Source organism: Rhododendron vialii, chromosome 2a (genome assembly GCF_030253575.1).
Source record: "Rhododendron vialii isolate Sample 1 chromosome 2a, ASM3025357v1".
Taxonomy (NCBI): Eukaryota; Viridiplantae; Streptophyta; class Magnoliopsida; order Ericales; family Ericaceae; genus Rhododendron; species Rhododendron vialii.
In genome coordinates, this window is record NC_080558.1 from 7,391,311 (window position 1) to 7,415,816 (window position 24,506).

The 24,506-nt window shown below is 37.8% G+C and overlaps 1 protein-coding gene and 3 long non-coding RNA genes across 11 annotated transcripts; 3 read left to right on the plus strand and 1 right to left on the minus strand.

Annotated features, from left to right (window-relative positions):
• Window positions 1-468: 468 nt before the first annotated feature.
• On the plus strand, window positions 469-9,189 carry LOC131318081 (UPF0481 protein At3g47200-like). Of its 7 annotated transcripts, none has more exons than XM_058347885.1 (2): window positions 469-610; window positions 7,758-9,189. In XM_058347885.1, the coding sequence occupies exon 2, from the start codon at window positions 7,780-7,782 to the stop codon at window positions 9,097-9,099; it is 1,320 nt and encodes a 439-aa protein (XP_058203868.1). In that variant the 5' UTR covers window positions 469-610; window positions 7,758-7,779; the 3' UTR covers window positions 9,100-9,189. The 7 variants fall into 7 exon arrangements, with proteins under 7 accessions (XP_058203868.1, XP_058203862.1, XP_058203865.1 ...); XM_058347879.1 differs by lacking the exon at window positions 7,758-9,189 and adding an exon at window positions 2,350-3,767 and having other exon boundaries at window positions 469-606; XM_058347882.1 differs by lacking the exon at window positions 7,758-9,189 and adding an exon at window positions 2,350-3,767 and having other exon boundaries at window positions 558-610.
• Window positions 9,190-10,121: 932 nt separating this feature from the next.
• LOC131318126 (uncharacterized) lies at window positions 10,122-11,498 on the plus strand. Its single transcript, XR_009197496.1, has 2 exons — window positions 10,122-10,507; window positions 11,205-11,498. It is a non-coding gene; the product is annotated as an uncharacterized LOC131318126 (long non-coding RNA).
• A 3,012-nt stretch (window positions 11,499-14,510) lies between these two features.
• LOC131318133 (uncharacterized) lies at window positions 14,511-16,319 on the minus strand. Of its 2 annotated transcripts, XR_009197505.1 has the most exons (3): window positions 16,123-16,319; window positions 15,291-15,357; window positions 14,511-14,737 (listed from the first exon to the last, which is right to left on the minus strand). It is a non-coding gene; the product is annotated as an uncharacterized LOC131318133 (long non-coding RNA). The 2 variants fall into 2 exon arrangements; XR_009197504.1 differs by lacking the exon at window positions 16,123-16,319 and having other exon boundaries at window positions 15,291-15,959.
• Window positions 16,320-20,704: 4,385 nt separating this feature from the next.
• LOC131318147 (uncharacterized) lies at window positions 20,705-21,701 on the plus strand. Its single transcript, XR_009197519.1, has 2 exons — window positions 20,705-20,835; window positions 21,414-21,701. It is a non-coding gene; the product is annotated as an uncharacterized LOC131318147 (long non-coding RNA).
• The last annotated feature ends 2,805 nt before the right edge of the window (window positions 21,702-24,506 follow it).

Below are 24,506 nucleotides of genomic sequence, written 5' to 3' on the forward strand. Positions count from 1 at the left end.
GGCCAAATGTTTCAAATAAGGTGGCTGGGATCGGTCACAACTCACCCCCTCCACTAGGGGGATTTCCTATATTATATTCTTGGTTGTTACCTGGCGGAGGGGTTAATCAAGATTTTAAAAATTGGCTGTAAGGTAACGTACCGGCCGTTTCGTAACAGTTTTTTTAGCTTTTCGATACTGTTACGTCTTGATGAAAAATCTCACACGTCACCAATCGGTTTGTTTCTGACTCACATACTGATTCACGGCCATTACAACGGATACTTGGCTATTATGGGGTGTTTGTTTAGTCACTTGATTAATTTTCAAAATTCACAATCGCTACAACCGATTCCGTTAGACATAGTAGGATAATAGTACTTCCGATTATGTTTAACCGTTCCGTCTTCCAAAACCATTAGTATTTAAAAGCTTGGGGCCAATGACCGCCCAAAGATTCCGAAACCTGTTGATATGTTTACTTTATAGGCTTCGGGGTAGTTGGGTCTCTAAATTGAGAAGAAATTGCCGTTTCAAAGTTGCTGAAGTCGGAGAAGAAGTCGGTTGGAGGGCATGCAAACTGCTTCTCTTTCCTGTCTCTGATTACGCAGAAAAGGTGTCTACTCGGTGAGTCTTCCTCTGCATTTTTAAACGGGTTTTCTGTTGCCCACCAAATGTTCGACCGGTATCCTCAAACGTATATCTCATGCGGTTTTATTTACGGATTAGTTCTGTGTGATTTCTGCCAAGTATTAAAAAGAAACTTCCACTGTATTTTGAGACTGAGAGACCAAGGTGCGACATAGAAAGAGCTTACTTATGTTTGTGCATATGTTATGCGTATTTTCAGGGGCAGCTCTGGGATTTTAGCTCAGCTGTGACAAAACGTAAAGATTTTTAATTTTTTTTTTCATACAAAGCTCTATGGAAAAAGAAACAAGTTTATTTTGCTTGAAAAATTTGTTTGGTTGTTGTGTTGAGCTATGTTATCTAGTTACTCACAAATTCAAGTGAATTTTCAAAAACTTTGGCTACATATGAATGATTTAGTGCCGACAATATTGAAAAAAAACCAAATTATCCATGAAAGCATACAAATTTTTAGTGCATTTTTTGAACTCGATCAGGTCGGGATATAGTGGAGCCGCCCGTGCCAAATTTTGGTTTATCTTGCGTATTTTTTTGGGTTACTGCACTAGGGGTGACTGGGTGTGTGTACCTCGGAAGTATAGGACGGATAATATGGGGGTTGGTGCCTCGTACGAATGTTTTTTTGGCTCATTAGTTCCGCATGTTTATGGTCTCAGTTACACATTTTGGTTTTGGTTAGTTACGTACATGTACTTAAGTAGTTGCGCATTTTTTTTTCTGCAAGAATGGAAAACCTTTTCGGAACTGTGGTTCCAGCTGAATGAAAAACCTTTCTGCAATCATATAAATTGGAAATAGACTTTAATTTTAATAGATCTATATAAATATGTAGCTGAAAAATTTAGAAATACTGGTTTGCTTAATTCTTCTATCTAGAATACTTGTATCATCATGAAAAAGATTTGTGCTGATACATTTTCTCGTTTTTTTCTCTAGTATTGCTTACTATAGGAATTCGGAGCATTGAATAAAAACATTTTTTGATTGGCAAACTGGGTATGTCATGATTTGTGTCGTTTGGACTCTGGATTACTAATTTTCAACCAATAAGGAGGCGGGTAATGTTGACTCAATTTTTAGGTATACAATAAAATTTTATACCATGATTTGTGTTGTTTGGACTTTGGATTACTAATTTTCTTCCCGTCCCTTGGATGGAAATTCGTAGTTTCTCGTCTATGCCCTTAAGGTTTCTTTCAATTATCTACCGGCCACCAACTGTAAATTGATCATGAAAGGTCTAATCTGAAGGGTGTTTAGTTTTTGCTTACTTAGACTAACTAAATATTGAGTTCTAGCCATGGCATGTAAGCTCAGGAAGTTCATGAAATGCATTTCTAGAAAACCTGTCAAGTATATATGCCAGGACCAACGCACATACAAAATCGCATGACGAACAAATCAAGCATGAACAGACTTGAACAGAAAGAAACGACACAAAGATTTTTACCTTGTGTAACTAGGGACGACATTTATGGGTCGCACCAGTTTTCAGCATGTATTGAGGGAAGAAAGTTAAATCTTAAGGTTTGTATTATCGGCTGCTGCCTATATAACATGTATTTATATCTTAAGGTTTGTATCATCCTCAGGTCAGTCAGCGAAGTGCCAAACCAAGACTCACAAGAACATCATTCTATAATTTTCGATAATGAGAAATTTTTGGATATATTCTTTTTGTATTGTCCTTTAAAAATCTTTTGGTGATTCTTTGGACAGGGTTTCTACATCTTGGTGAGATATGATGCCCAATGCAAGTGCTGATCCTCTCTCCCTTCGTTTAGACGAGAAGCTTACTCACCTATCCGGTGCACATTTCGAGTGGTATATTTACAGAGTCCATGATCGACTACGTAGGCAGAGCGAAAAGGCCTACGAACCAGAAATACTGTCGATTGGACCATATCACCGCGGTAAAGGGCATCTACGGATGATGGAAGAACACAAATTGCAATATATTCGATTGCTTCTTAAACGAACAGAGGAGACAAGCGTAGATAGGTACGTCGTAGCCATGAGGAAATTGCAGAAAAGAGCGCAAGGATGTTATGCCGACTCCATAAACCTCAGCGAAGAGGAGTTTGTGGAAATGATGCTTCTCGATGGCTGTTTTGTCATTGAATTTCTCCGCAAGTTCTCTATAACAATGCTAAGACATACAGACGACCTTCTCTTCAAAATGGATTGGATCCTTCATAGTATATGGCGGGATTTGATGCTGTTTGAGAATCAACTTCCGTTCTTTATTCTCGTGCATCTGTTCAACATGACAAAAATTCCGGATCCACGAGACAACATCATTGACTTACTGATACGGTACTACTACTGCGTCCGGGAACAATATTTTTGTAGCATGTCTCCAGGTCCCGAAAGGTTTTTGAAAATTTCATATGGGATTTCACCCGACGGCGTGAAGCATTTTCTCGGCCTGGTTCACACTATTACATCATCTTCGTTTGCCAAATTAGTTTCTAACAGAAAAAAACGCAACGAGGAAAAGAGATGGGATTACATAAATTGCGCAACAGAGCTATATGAGGCCGGGATCAGGTTCAAGAAGGCTAAGCATACCCCCTTGTTCGACATAAAGTTCGCAAACGGTACAATCTATATCCCAGAATTCGCTGTCGAAGAGAAGACCGATACTATTTTCAGAAACTTAATCGCCCACGAGGAGCATCTGCAGGACGCCGGCCCTAAGTGCATCACGGATTACCTAACTTTCTTGTGTTGCCTCATCAACTCCGTGAAGGATGTCAGTTTGCTTCGCCGTTGTGGGATTCTCAACAACATGCTGGGTGACGATAAAGCCGTCTCGGCAGTTTTTAGCAAGGCTTCCACCTGCGTCTTCGTGTCTCGTGGCGGCTTCTGTTACTACGAAGTTTTCAACGACATAAATGCGTATTGTAAGTGTCGACAGAACATATGGACGGCGAAACTCCGGCGGGATTACTTCAACGGCCCGTGGAAAATCATTTCGTTCCTCGGTGTTGTTTTGTTGCTTCTACTAAGTTTTGCACAGACAATGTTATCTGGTCTTGCTTACTTTTGTCAAAAATGATGAGCCAATTTACTGTACCTGTTCGGTGAATATACAAATTCGGTTCGGGCAATTTAAGCTTTTCTGCAATATAAAATGTAAGCTTAGTACAGATATCATACTTTTATAACTATAGATATCATAATTTTAAGCTTTCCGCAATATAAATTGCTCTTTCTCTCTCATAAAAGTATGTGGAACCTACGCTCGATTTTGTACTAAATTCGGGCACTTCGGGAATATATAGGAGGACGAATGCCCTAAGGACATCGAACAAACTTTCAATATTCATATGGTTGCATAATTTCTAGGTATTTTATGTCTGGTCAGACGTGGAAACAATACTAGGCTGCTAGTTATATCAATCAGCCGCGCACTCGACCGTGGCCTTGCCACTTTTCTTTTTCCATCTTTGAAAAAAATATTTTCGCCCTTCACGGTTCTTAATTACTTTCTCTTTCTATCTCGCTCTTCACTCATTACCATTTATTACATCAAAAATACTCCAAAGGTTGGCTTTGAGGAAAACTTGTGTAATTCTTTTGGAGGCTATTTTGGGTGGTTTTGGCTTAATAAGTCAAAATGACTTTTTAAAAAAAAATATTTATTCAATTTTTTTAGTATTTTTAAATTTTACATCAAATTTATGTGACTTATTAATTCTTCTCATCGATAGGAATAAGAAAAGTAAACAAAAATTAGCGAAACTTATAGTTTTTTTGAATAAAAACAAAAATTACCCAGTAAAGTTTTTTTTTTTTACTAATATTTGTTTTTATTCAAAAAATTATGAGGTTCAGGTTTACTGGTCTGTTATGTCTCAATTGCGTACATCACTGCAAAGTGAGTTGTGTGGTTTTACAAAAATACGATCATTATTACTTCTACAGAGTGGATTGTGTTGTCTCTAGGGTTGTTATGCCTCACCAAAAATTAAGACTTTAAACTTCTAGCTAGCAACAATGCTATGGCCACCGCATTGTTCCACCACACAAGTCCACTACACGCCACGCGTATTCTATTTTAGATCCCACAAAAATACAGAAAAATATTCATAAATTTTAAAATAATTTTTATGGGGCCTTGTAAAATATACCCATAAATTGTTCACTTTCGTCTCTATAAATTCAGAAAATATATCTACTAGCGGTGGACATATGCAATGAGTGTGTGTGGTGGTTCTAGACTTTTTGTGACTTTCTGTCTAGCTAGTCTTCCTTCCAGCTTACACCACTTTTTGTTTTCAATTAGTGTGCTGATAATTGAAAACAAGGAGGCGACATCACATAAGGAGTAAGTAAAATTTGCAAGAAATTCTACTGACTGGCCAAATGTTTCAAATAAGGCGGCTGGGATCGGTCACATCACTCACTACTCACTCCCTCCACTAGGGGGATTTCCCATATTACACTCTTGGAGGGGGCCAATCAAGGTTTTAAAAATTGGCCGGAAGGTAACGTACAGGCTGTTCGTAACAGTTTTTTGAGCTTCTCGATACGGTTACATCTTGATGAACTGGAGAGATGAAACATCTCACCGTGTCACCAATCGGTCTGTTTTCGATTCACAGACTGATTCACGGCCATTACAGCGGATACTTGTCCGTTATGGGGTGTTTGTTTAGTTACTTCATCAATTTTCAAAAAATTCACGACTGTTACAACCGATTCCATTAGATATGTAACGATAATACTTCCGATACCATTACACAGCAATGTTTAATCGTTCCGTCTTCGAAAACCATTATTTAAAAGCTTGGGGCCAATAACCGCCCAAAGATTCCGAAAACCCTATTGGTATGTTTACTTTTATAGGCTTCGGGGTAGTTGGGTCTCTAAATTGAGAAGAAATTGCCTTTTCATAGTTGGAGAAGAAGTCGGTTGGAAGGCATGCGAATTGCTTCTCTTTTCTGTCTCTGATTACGCAGAAAAGGTGTGTACTCGTCCACTCGGTGAGTCTTCCTCTGCATTTTTAAATGTGTTTTCTGTTGCCCACCAAGTGTTCGACCAGTATCCTCAAACGTGTATCTCATGCGATTTACTTTACAATTTTTCTACTTCGATAAAATGCACGCTGTTACGCATGCATCGAAGTTTAATGGTGATTCATTTTGAGAACTTTTATACGGATTAGTTCTGTGTGATTTCTGCAAGTATTAAAAAGAAACTTCCACTGTATTTTGAGACTGAGAGACATAGAAAGCTACTTATGTTTTGTGCATATGTTATGCGTAGCTTTAGGATTTTAGCTCAGCGGTAACAAAAACGTAAAAGATTCTTAATTTTTTTTTTCATACAAAGCTCTATGAAAAAAGAAACTAGTTTATTTTGGTTGAAAATTTGTTTGGTTGTTGTGTTGAGCATATTGTCTAGCTACACACAAATTTAAGTGAATTTTCAGTTACTTTGACTACATTTGAATAATTTAGTGCTGACTATATTGAAGAAAAACCAAATTATACGTGAAAACATAAAAATTTTTAGTGCAATTTTTTAAACCAGGTCGGGAGAGTGGAGCCGCCCTGCTTAAATTTTAGTGCAATTTTTTTAATCTCAGTTCCACAAATTTTTTTGGTAAGTAAAGAATAGGGGTATATGGTAAACTCCAAAATGGTAGCGCATTTTTTTGGTTAGTTACGTACATCTGTTGTACTTATTTTTGTGTGTTAGCTATGCATTTGTTAGGTAGTCATCGTTTTTGTCACCATTTTTTTTTTAAGTGCCATAGGCCTCTCCTTTTGAGATGTCCTGGGTAAGGGTTTGATAAATTTCAGTAATGCAAACTAGAAGTTCTTGAAAGCCTCTTGCAAACATGGAAATCCCTTTTCGGAACTGTGGTTCCAGCTGAAAAGAAAAAACCTTTCTGCGATCATATAAATAGGAAATCGACTTTAATTTTAATAGATCTATATAACTGTATATATAGCTGAAAAATTTAGAAATACTGGTTTGCTTAATTCTTCTATCTAGAATACTTGTATTATCATGAAAAAAGATTTGTGCAAATACATTTTCTCATCCTTTCCTCTATTATCACTTAAATTCGGGGCCTTTAATAAAAACATTTTTTTGATTCGCGAACTGGCTATACCGTGATTTGCGTTGTTTGGACGTTGGATTACTAATTTTCAACCAATAAGGAGGTGGGTATTGTTCACCCATTTTTTCGGTGGGTGAACAAAATCGGACTCCCTCTTTGTGATATAATAAAATTTTACTCCGTATATCATATGATTTGTGTCATTTGGACTTTGGATTACTAATTTTCTTCCCGTCCCGTAGATGGAAATTTGTAGTTTCTCCTCTATGCCCTTAAGGTTTCTTTAGTTATCTATCACCAACTGTAAATTGATCATGAAAGGTCAAATCTGAAGGGTGTTTAGCTTTTGCTTGCTTAGACTAAATATTGAGTTCTAGCCATGGCATGTAAGCTTAGGAAGTTCATGAAATACATTTCTAGAAAACCCGTCAAGTATGCCAGGACCAACGCACATACAAAATCGCACAACGAACAAATCAAGCATGAATAGAAAGAAACGATGCAAAGATTTTTACCTTGTGTAACTCGGTGCATTAATGGCTCGCACCAGTTTTCAACATGTATCGAGGGAAGAAAGTTTATATCTCAAGGTTTGTATCATCCGATACTGCCAATGCCTATATAACATGTATTTATATCTTAAGGTTTGTATCATCATACAGTAAACCTACAGAGTTTTACTCTGCCAGTATGACTTGGATGATTCCCAGTACTACTCAAATTAGCGCCAGCTGTTGTTCTACTATTTGGAGTGTTGTGTGCAATAAGTATTAAGAGAAATAAAGTTAAAGTGACAGTAATAATTGTTGCTTTATTTTCAGTGATTTCTCTTCTGCAGGAAATAAGTAAAGTTATTTGTCCGTTGTAATAATGTATTGTATTATGTATTTGCTCCTATTCTGTCCTCGGCCCTTACCTCAGGTCAGTTAGCTAAGTGTCAAACCAAGACTCACAAGAACATCAATCTATAATTACCAATAATGGGAAATCTTGTACTATATTCTTTTTACATTGTCCTTGAAAAATCTTTTGGTGATTCTTTGGACAGGGCTTCTTCATCTTGGTGAGATATGATGCCCAATGCAAGTGCTGATCCTCTCTCCATTCGTTTAGATGAGAAGCTTACTCGCCTATCTGGTGCACATTTTGAGTGGTATATTTACAAGATTCATGATAGACTACGTAGGCAGAGTGAAAAGGCCTACGAACTAGAAATACTGTCGATTGGACCATATCACCGCAGTAAAGGCCATCTACAGATGATGGAAGAACACAAATTGCAGTATCTTCAATTGCTTCTTAAACGAACAGAGGAGACGAGCGTAGATAGGTACGTCGTAGCCATGAGGAAATTGCGGAAAAGAGCGCAAGGATGTTATGCAGACTCCATAAACCTTAGCGAAGAGGAGTTTGTGGAAATGATGCTTCTCGACGGCTGTTTTGTCATTGAATTTCTCCGCAAGTTCTCTATGACAATGCTAAGAGGTACAGACGACCTTCTCTTCAAAATGGATTGGATCCTTCATAGTATATGGCGGGATTTGATGCTGTTTGAGAATCAACTTCCGTTCTTTATTCTCGTGCATCTGTTCAACTTGACAAAAATTCTGGATCCACGAGACAACATCATTGACTTACTGATACGGTTCTACTACTGCGTCCGGGAACAATATTTTTGTAGCATGTCTCCAGGTCCCGAAAGGTTTTTGAAAATTTCATATGGGATTTCACCCGACGGCGTGAAGCATTTTCTCGGACTGTTTCACACTATTACATCATCTTCGTTTGCCAAATTAGTTTCTAACAGAAATAGTTGCAATGAGGGAAAGAGATGGGATTACATAAATTGCGCAACAGAGCTATATGAGGCCGGGATCAGGTTCAAGAAGGCTAAGCATACCCCCTTGTTCGACATAAAGTTCGCAAACGGTACAATTTATATCCCAGAATTCGCTGTCGAAGAGAAGACCGATACTATTTTCAGAAACTTAATCGCCCACGAGGAGCATCTGCAGGACGCTGGCCCTAAGTGCATCACGGATTACCTAACTTTCTTGTGTTGCCTTATCAACTCTGCGAAGGATGTCAGTTTGCTTCGCCGTTGTGGGATTCTCAACAACATGCTGGGTGATGATGAAGCCGTCTTGGCATTTTTTAGCAAGGCCTCCACCTGTGTCTTCGTGTCTCGCGGCAGCTTCTGTTACTACGAAGTTTTCAACGACATAAGTGCGTATTGTAAGCGTCGACAGAACATATGGATGGCGAAACTCCGGCGGGATTACTTCAATGGCCCGTGGAAAATCATCTCGTTTCTTGGTGTTGTTTTCTTGCTTCTACTCAGTTTTGCACAGACAATGTTATCTGGTCTTGCTTACTTTTGTCAAAAATGATGAGCCAATTTACTGTACCTGTTCGGTGAATAAACAAATTCTGTTCGGGCAATTTAAGCTTTCTGCAATATAAAATGTAAGCTTAGTACAGATATCATACTTTTATAACTATAGATATCATACTTTTAAGCTCTCTGCAATATAAAATGTGAAAAGTCTATGAGTACATACACGTAGATACATGCATCTCGTACATAAGCATTTTGAACACATATGAAGTCCTAGAAAAATAATCCGAACCGCTCATTTGCATCTAAAGAGCATGTGCGAAACTATTTCCGGTTTGGATCAATATTGACTAATGGAATAGTGAATACTTAATCAAGGAAAGCCCCGTGTGTAATATTAACGTGTGGTACGTTGTTGAGGTATTGTTGGGACACAGGACCACTCAACAATTTTCCCCAAGGACTGAATTGTCCACTCACTAGTTGCACTCTGTGAGCTTTGTTCCACTACCAATAACTGTGCGTTTGACGCTTTAGTAATCGCCTACGCTCGCGCTCTCAATCCTCGCACTGACGAATTTTAATTGTTAGAGAAAGTTTTTGGGAAACGCTTTCACGCTCGCACTTCCGAACCCGTATCCGCCCGCACTTCATGTGACTTGGGTTTCAGTTTGAACGAGCTTGTGTGGAAGAGATCTTGTCAATATGGGACCATAACCTCGAAATAAAGCAAAATTGTTTGTCAAAGATTGAGGAAAAAAGAAGCCAGTTTGATGAGCCCCATACGTCTACAATTCTTTGGCGTGTTCAATGCCATATGGGCAACCGGCAAGCCCAACAATCAAACAAGAAGTAAAGAAGATACAGTATAAAAAAAAGACTGGAAATAAAAGGACATGGCCAGGGTATATATGACGCATTCAATGATCACATTAGCGTTTGAAAATAAGGTGTTTTGTTACAAGAGATGTTTTCTGAAAGTGCTTTCGAAGATATCAAACATTTTTTTAGAGGTCGAAACTCATTGAACATTCTGCAAATCGAAAATCTACACTCTTTCTCCACAATCTAAGGCTACAAACGAGCTGAACGGCTCAAGACTCGGCTCGAGAAAAGCTATCCAAGCTCTACTCGGATGCTAAACAAACAAGTTCGAGCCTAGCAATTTCGCATTCTCTTCTTAAACATATGGCTCTTCTCACCCATGCATTGAACTTGGGCGTTGACCCAAAAGTCCAAGTCTTCTTGGGGGCAGGTGCATTAAATTCGTAGAAAATGGGTGTCATACATTTTTTGGGCTATAAAAGGGTGAACCCTACCTGCCCTTTCCCTATACCCAGGGAAAATGGGTTTAAGTAAGCTTTTTGTTGTTTTGCAAGTCCTTTTGATCTCTGTCATTCTCTTGGCTTTTCAAGTGGCTGCTAGGGAACTGGTCGAGACTTCTAGTGCTCTAAATCCTTGTAAGTTTACATAACCCACAAGTTAGCCGATCAGCGGTTAAGGCCTACAATTTAGGATTTCGACCCCTTTTAGGTTTTACATTCGAAACCTCCAACATTATTTCCGAGTTGGTTTCATCTACTTTGGAATTATTTTAGTAAAGGCATATTATTTTTGAGTTTAAAAATTGCATGTAGTTTCGTAAGGGACCAACTTTGTGGAACGAAAGGAGTACAATTGATCATGCTATTCACAGTCAATTAAGTTGTCAAAAAAACAAGAAGAATATTTAAAAAAAAAAAAAGTTTCCAATACAATATTTTAAACATTTTTCAAGGCAAACACATAGAAAATTGTGTTTGTTTTTTGGTCATTTTTTTTTTGTCTTATTGACAGTCTATTGGGTTGTTATTAGCATTTTTTAATTACAATATGCCAAAATTTCATGGCAATACTTTGGTGATTAATCAACCATTTAAATTTACTTCTTTTGGATTGGCGAAAGTCAATTTTTTTGTTTTTTTGATCCGCAAGTCAGTTTGTTAGAATAGTTAAATTTACACATTGGAGAAGGAATTGAATTACTAACCTCCTTTCTCATATATAGCAGCATCCCTGATGCCGTTGGGCTAAAGACCGCTTAGAAAGCCTTTAAATTATTATTATGAATATTTTGGGACTGAGATTAACATGTAGTTTGTGCTTTCTAAATAACAGACCATAAGATGGACAGAAAGCTGATCAAGAATCCAGATAATCCATGGGGCCACAATCCCTAGACATGGATGTTTTGCCTCAATGACTCGAGAGCTTAATTAATTAATTCGAGACAAAGGGTTGGCTTGGTGATTAAGATGTCCCGAGGCGATCGATGCTCGCACTTGAATCTCACTACTGCAAGTTAGCTAGTACTATTTTTCTTTTTTCTTTTTTCTTTTTTTTTTCAATTCTCCTCCTATCAGTTGTAAAAACGTGGAATTAAAATAAAGTTGTTTGTGAATTGTTGCGAAACATGCATACTTTGGTCCAAATATTGCACCCTCGTGGTTTGGTTCTTCTTGATGTGATACAAACAAAGATATAACTGGATCAACCCAAGGGGTTGGCCTGGGGTCTACGCTTGAAAGTTAGGGATTCAATTTCTTGTTTCAGGTTTAAAACTTCATATGAAAGTTAGGGATTCAATTTCTTGTTTCAGGTTTAAAACTTCATAAGTGCTATCAGTTCTTTTAGGGTTAGCTTATACTGATTGAGCTCCTGTTTTAATTGGGCTCTTAGCAAATAGAAGGTGAGATTGGGCCCCTCAGAATTGATTAAAGTGCGTGTAAGCTGGTCGAGATTCTTGAGTTATCGAGAAAAAGAAGATATAATACAGAGTAATTAACTAGGCGAGTTTCATTGAAAAGACTTATCCAAAAGAGGTTGGTAAAAAATTACCCTCTTTTTTTAATCAACAAATTTCATTCCAAAAAGCCTAACTGCACTTCTATGAAATAATCATAACAATCAGTAAGAACTAAATTTACTGAAAACTAGGAAACGAGCAAAACCATAAATGGGCATACAAGCTCAAAGACGCATTACTGCCAAAGTAGACCAACACGATGCGACGTATGGTCTATTCGAGAATCAGTAAATGAGCAACCCAGAGCTCAAACCATTGGATCGGTCCTTTAAATGGCTAATGTTGGCATTCATGGCGCAAGGGACGAATCCCTCGTAGCTGCAAAGGGATGCTCCAGTGCGAGTTCCTGTTGGCACTTTGAAACTTCGGGCGCGGTAGACAACCCACAACAAGCCAGCCCACCTTGCACCCGGAAACACCAAACAAACCCTACCGTTATTACCCACCATCCACCGGATCTGGGGGAGACCCAGACCGGAAACCCACCGGATCTTGGGAAACCCAAATCGGTAACACATCCGGACCTCACTGGAGGAGAAGGAAACAGAAAAGCAGAAAACTTACAACCCGTGCGCCTTCACCACCGTTATTGTGCAAATCCCCACGCCGCACCACCTCCTGAAACCAAGCTCCACCTCTGAACGCAAACCATTAGATCTGGAAGGCCCAGAGGGAACCGAGGTCGAGTGGGGCCTCCGGCCATGGTCCCTCCGCCGGCAACACTACACAGGAACCTCCCCCCAAACCCTGTAGACGGCGCTTGAGTCTAAGTTAGAGAGAGAGAAAGTCTAAGATGCGTGCTTCGTTTAGATGTGCTAATTAGAAAAATTATTAACTAGTTTAGCCAGTTTCATACATCAAATGGATATATATATATTAACATGTGTTCCGCTGAGAAAAAACGTGAGAAAAGAAGAATTGGGATGCAATAGCCTTCTAGCCTGAATATCCAATATCCAACAATTTGTATCTTTATTTTATTTTATTTTATTGAACTGGCATTAAAGAAACAACAAAAACTAATACATAGTCCTAGGGAACTCCCCTAGCGTCATCAAGATGATTTGATTCAAATAGTTCGGAATCGACTGAATAATAAAGAAATTATGATCACTACTACTAAGGTTAGCTCTTGTAATAGCATCCGCACTTCGGTTACTCTCTTGATAGACATGACAGACTTCTGCCTTAAGCCGGTCTAGCAACACCCTGCAATCAAAGAGCATGTTACTGAATTCATGGTTACACAACACTTTCTATTTGAGGAGTTGCACCAATGTCAAGGAGTCGGTTTCTACAAGAATACCGATCAAATTTCGCTCCCAGGCAAGTTGCAAACCGTCCCAACAATTTGTATCTTGCTAACTCGGTATTCGGCCTAATCAACTGACTACTTTAGGCTGTGAGGCCGAAGCGAGAATTTTTGGTTGGAAGGGGCAAAACTATAGCTAAAATTTAACATTTGGGCTCCGTTTGTTTTGATGTAAAATGTTTTCCATGTAAAATATTTTTTCTGAAAACAAATTTGAAACTTTTTATTTTCTGGTGTTTGGTTGGCGCTTGAAAATATTTTTAGAAATTGACAAAAAACAAATTTGAAACTTTTTATTTTCTAGTGTTTGGTTGGCGCTTGAAAATATTTTTAGAAATTGACAAAATAGTTGGGGGGGGGGGGGCACTTAATCGGTGGAGAGATCTGAAAATATTGAAATTAAACGTGGGTCAGGACCGATGATCAAGGAAACTGAACCATGAAAATTACAGTAGAGTGTTGCGGGTTCATTTCGAAAAATAACTTACGGAAGATTTAAGGATAAGTCATTTTAATCTAATTAATGAAAAATATTTTACTCCCAAACAAACGGAGCCTTCGAGAATCACTGGAGTGCGTTTATTGCAAATAGCTCTTCAACTAGGCATGTTATCACGGTACAAAAGCTATATTTGGCATGAAATTATATATACTACCTCCCTAAGAGATGCTCTAAGTGGGTTGAATTAAGTAAATCAAGAGTGGATGGATACCGTGGATTTGAATGAGTTTGTACATATCTATGGTCCAGTAATCACACAGGCATGCAAGGATTCCCAATACACGATCGTGAAACTCTAAGATTGTCTCCAACCCATCTCCGAAGGACCGAAACTTCAAAAGGGAAGAATGGTTGTTACAAAATTACAAAATATAAAAGGCAAAATTTTAAAAATGGCCCCTCTAGTTTGCACGAGTTCTCATTTTCGTCCCTCTATTATTAATTGTATCAATTTTAACCCTATAATTTTCATTCCATCTCAATTTCGTCCTTCTCCCTGACGCCGTCCATGAAACAAACGGGAATTGAAGGGCAAAATTATCATTTTCTCTCACAGAAGGACCAAATTGAAATTTTATGCAAACCAGATGGATTATTTTTAAAATTTTACATTTTACTTTCGTTTTTTGCAAATAAAATAAAGACCATAAGTGTCACGCCCCGCCCCGCAAACGGCACCCAATGTGGGCCCGAGTCGACGCGACCACGTGACATTCCACACCAAAACCGAACCACACCTCACAACCTGTCAGAATAACACCCAGCGGAAGACTTATCACCTTAACATAAAAATGAGTCGACGTATCGACCAACCAACCACGATCTCGCACAACTAAACAACAATATAGTTTTACAATACTTTAAAAATTTTACACTTTAATACATCCACCAACGACTTATTTATAACTTACATAAATCAACTTTTTAGTTTACTACCTACAACCAACTCGTTCATCCACATCATCTAATGCTAGCCCAAACACTTCTCAACACGATGACCGGTAGTGGACCCACTCTACGCAACCTGCTACCTGGCAGACCAAAAAGGAAAGCCAGAGTGTGTGAGATATAGAAATGCTCAACAAAATATAGCAACAACCGAATAAATAACAACCAAAATATAAATTCTCAACATATCTGGGATACTTAAATGTACGTAACAGATATAATCACCACATTCTCCAATTACAACATAACAGTAATATCCAACAGCTAAAAAGATAATCTCAACTTGTCAACAGTTTATCAAGAAATTAAGAGCAACACCGGGCACATAGCCAATAATCTAAGGCATAAAGCCTTTTGGCATTAAGCCAATCACCGGGCACACAGCCAATAGTTTAAGGCATAAAGCCATATGGCATAAAGCCAATCACCGGGCACACAGCCAATAATTTAAGGCATAAAAGCCTTTTGGCATAAAGCCAATCACCGGGCACTAAGCCAACATTCAAGTTCAATTCAATATAGAACAACATCTATGAATCAAACTCTCACATATCATAAGCTAAGCAACAATAGTATGATATACATTCACCATTACAGCAATATCTCATTAAAGATAACCATATCAGACACACTCACCTTTGCATCGACCGAGATATACACCAAACTTACGATTTCGGCACCTCCTATTTGACCGGCTTGTTACCTAGCCACAAGCTACCATATCAGCATATGAATCCCTTGGAATGTTTAAGTAAATATATGATACACCCCATAATACATTCACCATGCTAACAAGTGTCAAATGAGGTTAACAATGCCACCAACACCCCTAAACCATTTAACAATCATTTGATACCAAATTATAAAACTAATAAGGTATTAGACAATACCCAACGAATACAAATATGTCCATCTTAAGGCTTAGAAGTGCCCCCAATTCAACGTAAGAGTATAAATATGATATAACTCTTAAAATCGATTTGAAACCATGACCATCCTGTTGTATTTCGACCATAACTTCTTATAGGGTTAAAACCAGATTATGAAACCACCACCATTAGAAAGTACACCTCCGGTACATGAATTTTGATATAAAATTTGTCCTAAACAGAGTCTGAATGACCAAGATACGCTCAAATGAAGTTACATATCTAAAGCAGAATTCACAGTTTTCAGCAGAACAGTCTGCGATCGAAAGCTCATTAAAAATCACATACTCAATATTTTCCAATAATTCCAACACCAAAACATCACCAATTGATCCATGTTTAAGACTCATGAGAACCCATGTCCACCCAGCATGCTTAAACTCAAGCCAAAAGCTGTCCAGAATTTCAGAAGTACCAAAACCTGAACTTTAATTCAAAAACTGCTATAATCTAGAAAGAACCACGACACAACCCATGCATATTCAGAAAGATATACGAGTCTAGTTTCGGAATCAAGAAACGGTGCGTAAAACCGATACCCGAGCAAGAAGTTATGCCCGTTTTTCCAACACGTGTCTGTGCTGTCTGCACAGACGCGAATCAGACACCAGTTCAGTCCACGAATTTTGTAGGCCAAACCACTTCGAGTTATTTTCTGAAAATTTAACACGATGCAATAGACTCACAGATGAACCTTCAGGATTTTTTTCAAGAATTTATAAAATTTCTAGGTACCTTGAATAAATTCGTCAAAAACAGAACAGTTTCAATTTGATTCAACACAGTTATGCATATTCATATCATACCCCGAATTTTCTGAAATTAAACCCAATTCCAACCTCAAAAACCCTTCTCCCATGAATTCAATTCACCTCTAACTAGATGCCAGGTAGGGAATTGAACAACAAAATCATAAATTCAAGTAAAGAAGATCATGAATTACCTTACAAAGTTTCCAATTCAACCTAGCTCTCACTTCCCCTTTCTCTTCTCCTTCTTCCACCGGCTGATCTCTCTCTCTCTCTCTCTCTCTCTCTCTCTCTCTCTCTCTCTCTCTCTCTCTCACGTTGGAACCTCTCCTGATGGGTTTTCTTTCTTTTCTTTTGTTTTAAAAAGAAACACACACACACCACCTCACACAAACACACGGCACACATGCACCACTCTAATAAAAAAAAATCGCACTTTAGTCCTTTAGGTTATTAAGTATAACATTTAAGCACCTCAATTAAAAAGGATGTTACAATAAGTAATGTATTTGACAACTGAATTATTTTTTATTGGGTAATCAAACTATATTGAAAAATTTATATTTCATTACACATTACAAAAATATTAGAAAATGCACAAATCAACCCCTTAGCTCATGTCTTTGTATCATGTTCTTATAATCTTCTTATTTTTTCACCCAATTAAAAAAATGTTTAAAATCTGTGTTTATTTGTTATATGAGTGATCTTATGAGTAAGTCCCAAAATAAATACACTTATACCCATATTTTAATGTATTTGATCTCTTAATATTTAATAGTGTTTCATTGCTTAATTAAACACAATTACAAGATTTCTAAATACTACTGAACAACTTTTTCTTTTTAATCATGTGACAAAAAAAATAACGATAGTGAAAATTCAATTGAAAAAAAAAATACAAGACCAAGACAATTAACATAAGAGTTGTTTTTCGAATTTTCTCATATTTTTTGTGATGTATATAATAAAAACTTTACAAAATTTCAACATATTTTTTATTATTCAATATAAAATGAGATGAGAAATATATTATATATGATGTATTTTAAATTTATGTATAAAAACAAAAGTAAAAAATAAAATTATAGAAATAGTCCCTCTAGTTTGCATGAAATCTCAATTTAGTCCTTCTGTGAGGAGAAATGACAATTTTGTCCTCCAATTCCGTTTGTTTCATTAACGCCATAAGCGAGAGGGACGAAATTGAGACAGAATGCAAATTATAGGACTAAAAGTAACACAATTGATACTAGAGGGACAAAAATGAAAATTCATGCAAACTAAAGGGACTATTTATAAAAATTTCCCAATATAAAATGGAAAGGCTCCAAACCATCACCATTTTGGGCCTCCAAAATCGAGACAGAAGTTTGAGTTCCATATATGGAATCTCAACTAAGTCTCCCTTTCTCTCTCTAGAGCCGCTCTCCCTTCTCTCTAAACTTTTCCAGCTCCTAGGCTTTTCCGTTGGGGGGAGGGGCTGCCGCCCCCCTCCTCTCCCTCCTTCCTCCCCCTTTTTCCCCTAATCCCCTCCTCCTTCCGGCCCTTTCTACTGTTTCTCACCTCTCCGTTCTCAGTTTCGTCCTCTGTTGAACTCGGCGCTTGGACTCCGGCCATGGCCTGTGGGTTTCTCTGTTCGGTTCTTGCGGTGGAGACTCAGATCTGGTAGCTGGTAGTCGGTGAGGGGTTCAAATAAGGTGAGGTGTTTTGGAGTTAGGGTTTTCGACGATTTTTTCGACGATTTTTTCGTCTCCTCTACCGGCTGGTTTTCAGTCCGGTTGTGTACCGATTTTGGGTTTCCCCCGGATCTGGTGAGGTAGTGGTGGTGGGCAAATAATCTTTTTTTTTCGTTCTTGTTCTGGTTTGGTTTGTGGATGGGTTTCATCGGATAATCTGCCTAGCGGTTACCAGTCGAGCAGTCCATGGAACCGGAAGGCTGCCTATTTGGGTGATTTCCGTCGAGGGCCGGCTTGCGCTAGCGAAGACGGTTGTAGGTCAGGGGCGAAGGAGGTTTTGGTCTCCGACCATCGAGCTTCTCTTTTCAGTCGACAAATGTTAGGATTAGATTCTTTTTCGCTTGAGATCTGTTGGTTGTTTTCTGATTACATCTGTTTTCATTGTTTAATGGTTTGTACTGGGATGTCGTTTCGATTTTCTTTCTGCCTAGTCCCGGACGGGATTCTCATGTCGGCACCTAGTGCTGATTTGCTTTTGCAGGGTGTCCGTTAATCCCGGAGTAGGTAGTTTTGGTGCATTCCTGTATTTGCGATGTAATCTTCGCCTTCGGGCTTATGAAATGATATTGACATTTTCAAAAAAAAAAAATATGTATATATATGGAAACTCTCTCACAAAATGGATTTATGTTAATTGCAAATAGCTCAATATACCTAGATTCGATGTATAAAAAATGATAGCATTTGAAAGGTACCGAAAATAGCTTCAAAATGCAATCCATCTTTGATATATCAAAAGGATAGAGATAATGCCACGATCTAAAACTCTCACTCTCTTGCCACGACAAAAACTATGAAATGCATTATTTGCCCCGTTGAATGCCGTCGGCCAGTTTCACTAACTCGACAACTCTATCACTCATTGCCCCTCTAATTATCTTTTCTCTAAACTGATAGTGTTTACTTCTTTTTTTGAAAAGCATTTTTGAAAAGATTTATTCTACTTCCAATTATTTCTCTCTCTTTCTATCTCTCTCCACTTATTACCCCTACTACTTTTTCAATTTTTTTTTAAAAGAGTTCCAAACAAAGCATGAATCTTTTGAATCTCTATAATTATCGTCAACTAGATCATCGAATCATCGACATCACGAAACAAACACTATATCTATGAGTTTGAGTCCTCATCGTTGCTTTGCTCCCAAGATTACCTTCCTCTAAAATGGAATTGTTGTCGACTGTAGGTGACTATAAATCAAATTTCCCTCGTTTCGGTCTGATTCTCTTATTTGAAAGTATACTATGTAAAAATTAGGTAGAATCTCAAGGCATTTGAGAACAAGACTGCGCATGGTACTAGACTACGAGTGCTATCATTTGACACCCATCAGTGTATGTATCACGCAAGGACTTGCAACGAGCGGCAATCAAACGGGTAAGAAAATTTTTAGGCGGAGATGTCAATCGTTGGTCTGGATCTGTAGAAATAGTAAAAAAACATGTAGAGTGAGAAAAGAAGAAGAAGAAGAGAGGTGGGTTGGGGAGAAATGGTGTGTAGAGAGAGTGAGAGAGTCAAATATAGAAGAAGAGAGAGGAAAAAAGAGTGGTTACGTGGAGGAAGGGCATTTTTTCTCCATTGTACTCCTGTAGATTGTTTGAGAGAATAGCAGACGGGGGAGAGAGAGGCTTGCTGGGTCAAAATGAGTGGAAGGGGTAAATAAGGCATTCACTAGTTTTTGTTGTGGCAGGAGAGTTTTAGATCGTGGCATTATCCCCTTCCTATCAAAATCTATCCCAATAAAAATGTACAGATTTGGAGGGAAACTTGTGGTTTTAAAAGAAATGAATGTGTATTTGAAAAACATTGGAGAATTGGGAATAGATTGTGTAAATAGTGTTGTGCTCCAAACATACTTTTTAAATAGAATACGACTTTTTGATTCTCCAAAATAAAGAAAGAGTGAGAGATGGATTGGAGATGCTCTACGGGTTGGATATCTTGTCATCGGTTCCATTCCGGCGGCATTGACTATCAAAATTAAAGTCCTAGTCTTTTTAGGACGGAAGACAATTGAATTGGTAGAAAATGGATGCTAGCCAGTTTCGGCAGTAAAAGGAGAACCCTACATTCAGTGGAATTTGCCCGCATTCACATCTCACGCCTTGAGGATTTTTGCTAAGCATGAAAAGTGCTAAATCCTACATTCTGTGTCAAATATTACTGTAGTATTAGAGGATATAATTATCGTTTCAATATGATTTTGTTAAATGCAGAAGTCGAATGAGACTGCCAAAGTTCAATCAAAGTGGGCTCCACTTGCCTCAAAAGTACCATTCAAAATTAAGAACTTGAGAGAATCCTTTTTAAAAAGAAAAAAACACTTGTGAAACACACAAACACTCGGAATGGGAAAATGAAAATTTGAGTCGTTCATCGCTAAAATGGACGGCCGAATCAGCCGTCTTACAGATTGCAGTGTGGGCTGCACTACAGAATCCCCCGGTCCCATACAACACACTCTAGCACTTCTCTTTTTAAACATTGTTATCCACGGCTCTTATCACCCATTGAACTTGGGCGTTGACCCAAAAGTCCAAGTCTTCTTTGGACCAAATACAATAAATTCGTAGAAAATGAATGCCATAACTTTTTTGGGGCTATAAAAGGGTGAAACCCTAATTGCCCTTTCCGCATATACTCAAGGAAAAATGACTTCAAGTAAGATTGTTGTTGTTTTGCATGTCCTTTTGATCTCTATCATTCTCTTGGCTTTTCAGGTGGCTGCTAGGGAACTGATCGAGCCTTCTAGCGTTCTAAATCCTTGTAAGTTTACATAATCCACAAGTTGGCCAATCAATGGTTAATGCCTAAGATTTGGGATTTCGACTCCTGTAAGATTTGACATTCGACCTCCACAATGCCATCAATTCTCATGGGGGCTAGTTTGCACGGGTATTTGTCCAAGCTTTAATTAGACCTCGCAAGATGACAATACATTGGTTGCTCAGGGATCAATTGAGATGTCTTAAACTGGCCCAGCTAGACACCCTGAACTATATATAATTAAAAAATGGTGTACCTAATTTAAGTGTTTTACAGTGTACTGAACTAGAAAGGCTATTGCATCCATTTTCTTACCACGATATGCCAAAGTTTCATGGCATGATGCCAATAAATACCTCGGTGATTAATCAAGCATTTAAGTTTACTTCTTTTGGATCGGCGAAAGTCATTTTGTTAGAATAGTTAAATTAACACGGAGTTGAATTACTGACCTCCTTTCTCATATATAGCAGCACCTCCTAATGCTGTTGGGGTAAAGGCCTTTTGAAATGCCTTTAAATTACTATGAATATTGTGTGACTAAGATTAACATGTAGTTTGTGTTTTCCAATTGACAGACCATAAGATGGACAGAGAGCTGATCAATGGTCGTAGTCCTTCGTCGGGGGATACTCCATGGGGCTACCATCCCTAGACATGGATGATTTGCCTCAACGACTCGAGCTTAATTCGAGATGAAGAGGTTGGCTTGGTGATTAAGATGTCCCGATCGAGGTGATGCTTGCACTTGAATCTCACTACTGCAAGCTGCTAGCTACTATTTTTCTTTTCTTGTTTTTCACTTCTCCTCCTATCAGTTGTAAAAACGTGGAATTGAAATAAAGTTGTTTGTGAATCGATCGTTGTGAAACATGCATACTACTTTAGGACTCCAAATATTGCACCCTTGTGGTTTGGAACTTGTAGTGATAGTCATGTAACTAAATTTACAAAGAAAATTAAGATGTGATACAAATAAAGATATAAATTCTAGATGAGTTTTATTGAAAAGACTTATCCAACAAGAAATTGAATTCTATCTGCCATACGTGGAAATTAAACTATGGTTTTTCCACCACCGCTTGTAGGCCCCATCGAATATATATTTTTATAATCTGAATCGTTCATCTTGTAGAGCCCGCAAATTAGTATATCCACAAAGATTAGTTTGATTGGGCATCGATCAATTAATAGGTATATCAAAAATTGAATTTTGATTTATAAAATGGACGGTGGATCATTTTAAACTCAAACTGTCTCTATAGTCGTCCATCTTATAAACCAAAATTTAATTTTTGACATATAGATCGATGTCCAATCAAGCTCATTTTAGGCGTGGATATACGTTATTGTGGGTTCTACATGCAAGATGAACGATTTAGATTAGTATAATAAATATACGATGGGATCCACAAATGGCAGTGGTGCAAAACCCACAACAACTTAAACTCATCCAAAAGAGCTCTTCAACTAGGCACATGTATCACCAAAGCTATATTTGGCACAAAATTATACTCCCTCCCTTAGAGATACTCTACGTGGGTTGAATTAAGTAACTCTAGAATGGGTGGATTGCACATATCTAAGGTCAAGTAATCACACATGCATGTAATTAAGGATATCCCAATATACGATTGCGAAACTCTAAGAGCGTCTCCAAACCATCTACAAAGGACCAAAACTCCAAAAGAGCGAATTGATGTGACAAAATAGAGAATTGAAAGGCTCCAAACCATAACCATTTTGGGCCTCCAAAATGGAGACTGAAGTTTGAGTTCCATATATGGAAACTTTCTCACAAAATGGATTTATGTAAATTGCAAATAGCTCAATATACCTATAGATTCGATCGATGTCTAAAAAATGATACCGTTTAAAAGGTACCGACAATAACTTTAGAATGCGACCATCTTCGATATATCGAAATCTATCCCAATAAAAAACTACAGATTTGGAAGAAAACTTGTGGTGTTAAAAAGAAATGCATTCGTATTTGAAAAATCTTGGAGAATTGGGATGTGTAAATAGTGTTGTGCTCCAAACAGTACCCTTTACAAACAAATTACGCTTTGTTTGGTTGAGAGTTTAATTTAGTTTAGTTTTGGTAGTAGATGGTGAGAGAAATAGGGTAATGATTGAAGAGAGGGGAAATAATTGGAGAGAGATAGAGAGGGATGAGAAAGTAATAATTGGAGAAATAAGATAATGATTGGAGAAAGAAGTAGGGTAATGATTGGAAAACAAAACAAAACAAATAACCGAACAAAGCAGAACTTTTTGATTCTCCAAAATGGAGAAAGAGTAAGAGATGGGTTGGAGATGCTCAACGGGCTGGATATCTTGTCATCAATTCCACTTCGGCAGCGTTGAACCATCAAAAAGTCCAAGTCCTGTTAGGACTGAAGACAATTGAATTGGTAGAAAATGGATGCTAGTCCTAGCCAGTTTTGGCAGTAAAATTGGAGAAATACCCTACACCTAGTGGCGGTCGCAGGAATTAACCCGCATTCACACCTCACGCCTTGAGGATTTTTGCTAATCACGAAAAGTGCTAAACATTATGTAAAACTTTCTTTCCTAAACATAGTAAAACTTTCTTGGCTTTTGAGGTGTCTGCTAGGGAACTGGTCCACTCTTCGAACCCTCTAAAATTCCTTGTACCTTTTCCTCTTGTAGTTATTAATCCATTCAAATTAAGTTCGCTCCACCACCACTAACTTGGGGGATTGATCATGAGCTTGTGGAGAACATTATGGCTATGTTTGGTACCACTTATGTTTTCTGTTTTCGATTTTTATTTTCAAAATTTACAAAAAATAGGAATGAAAATATGTTTGGTGCACTACTTTCATTTCCAAATATTGTAAACAGTTTTTACTATTTTGAAAATTTGAGAAAGTATCAAAACCTTACTTTCACTTCTTTCAAAATTAAAAACCGGCTGCTAGGTTTCGCGCGCGGGAAAGTCACTTGTTTTTTCGCCACTTTTTTTTCCCTCGGATCTCTTCCCAACTGCACCTTGTCTCTTCCCAACGTTAAAAAAAAAAAAAAAATTGGTTCCAAGTGGCCATTGATTGACGGTCTCTCTCTCTCTTGAGAGAGAGTTGTACTTGTACATGTATGTAAATACACCTGAATTGGAAATTGGAAATTGTAAATACACCTGAATTCAATTTTTTTTGAAAGAATTGGAAATTTTGGGTGCTGGGTTTATTGTTTATTGTGTTGTCGTGAGTTTCCAACTAAATCAATGGACTCCTTCAAAAATTAAATTCTCGTTTCACTAAGACAAATATCGAATTGCTAACATTTTGCGGCATGTTTGAATCCATCCAACTCATTTTTAGCTTTTCAAAGAAAATTTTAATTTGCCTTGTTGACTTTTATCCGAAGAGTTCTTCGATAGAGCTGATCATGGTATTCTTTGATCAAATCAATACATTTATTTATTGTTACGAGCTGAAAACTGGTAGTATGTGCCGGAAATAGTGTTTAAGGAGTGCTGAATCTGTATTCTAGATGCTGAAATTTGGTGATCTAAGTGCTGAATCTGTGTTTTAGGTGCTGATATAACAGTTCTTGGTTTGCAACTACTCCATATTAAAGTTTATTTAGCTAAATGTGGGTTATATCTCGGATGTTTTTCTGAATTTCCTTCAATCAGACTTGAA

Bases quoted from the DNA above. Each gene is read 5' to 3' on its own strand.
- LOC131318081 (XM_058347885.1), top strand. From the start codon at position 7,780: ATGATGCCCAATGCAAGTGCTGATCCTCTCTCCATTCGTTTAGATGAG.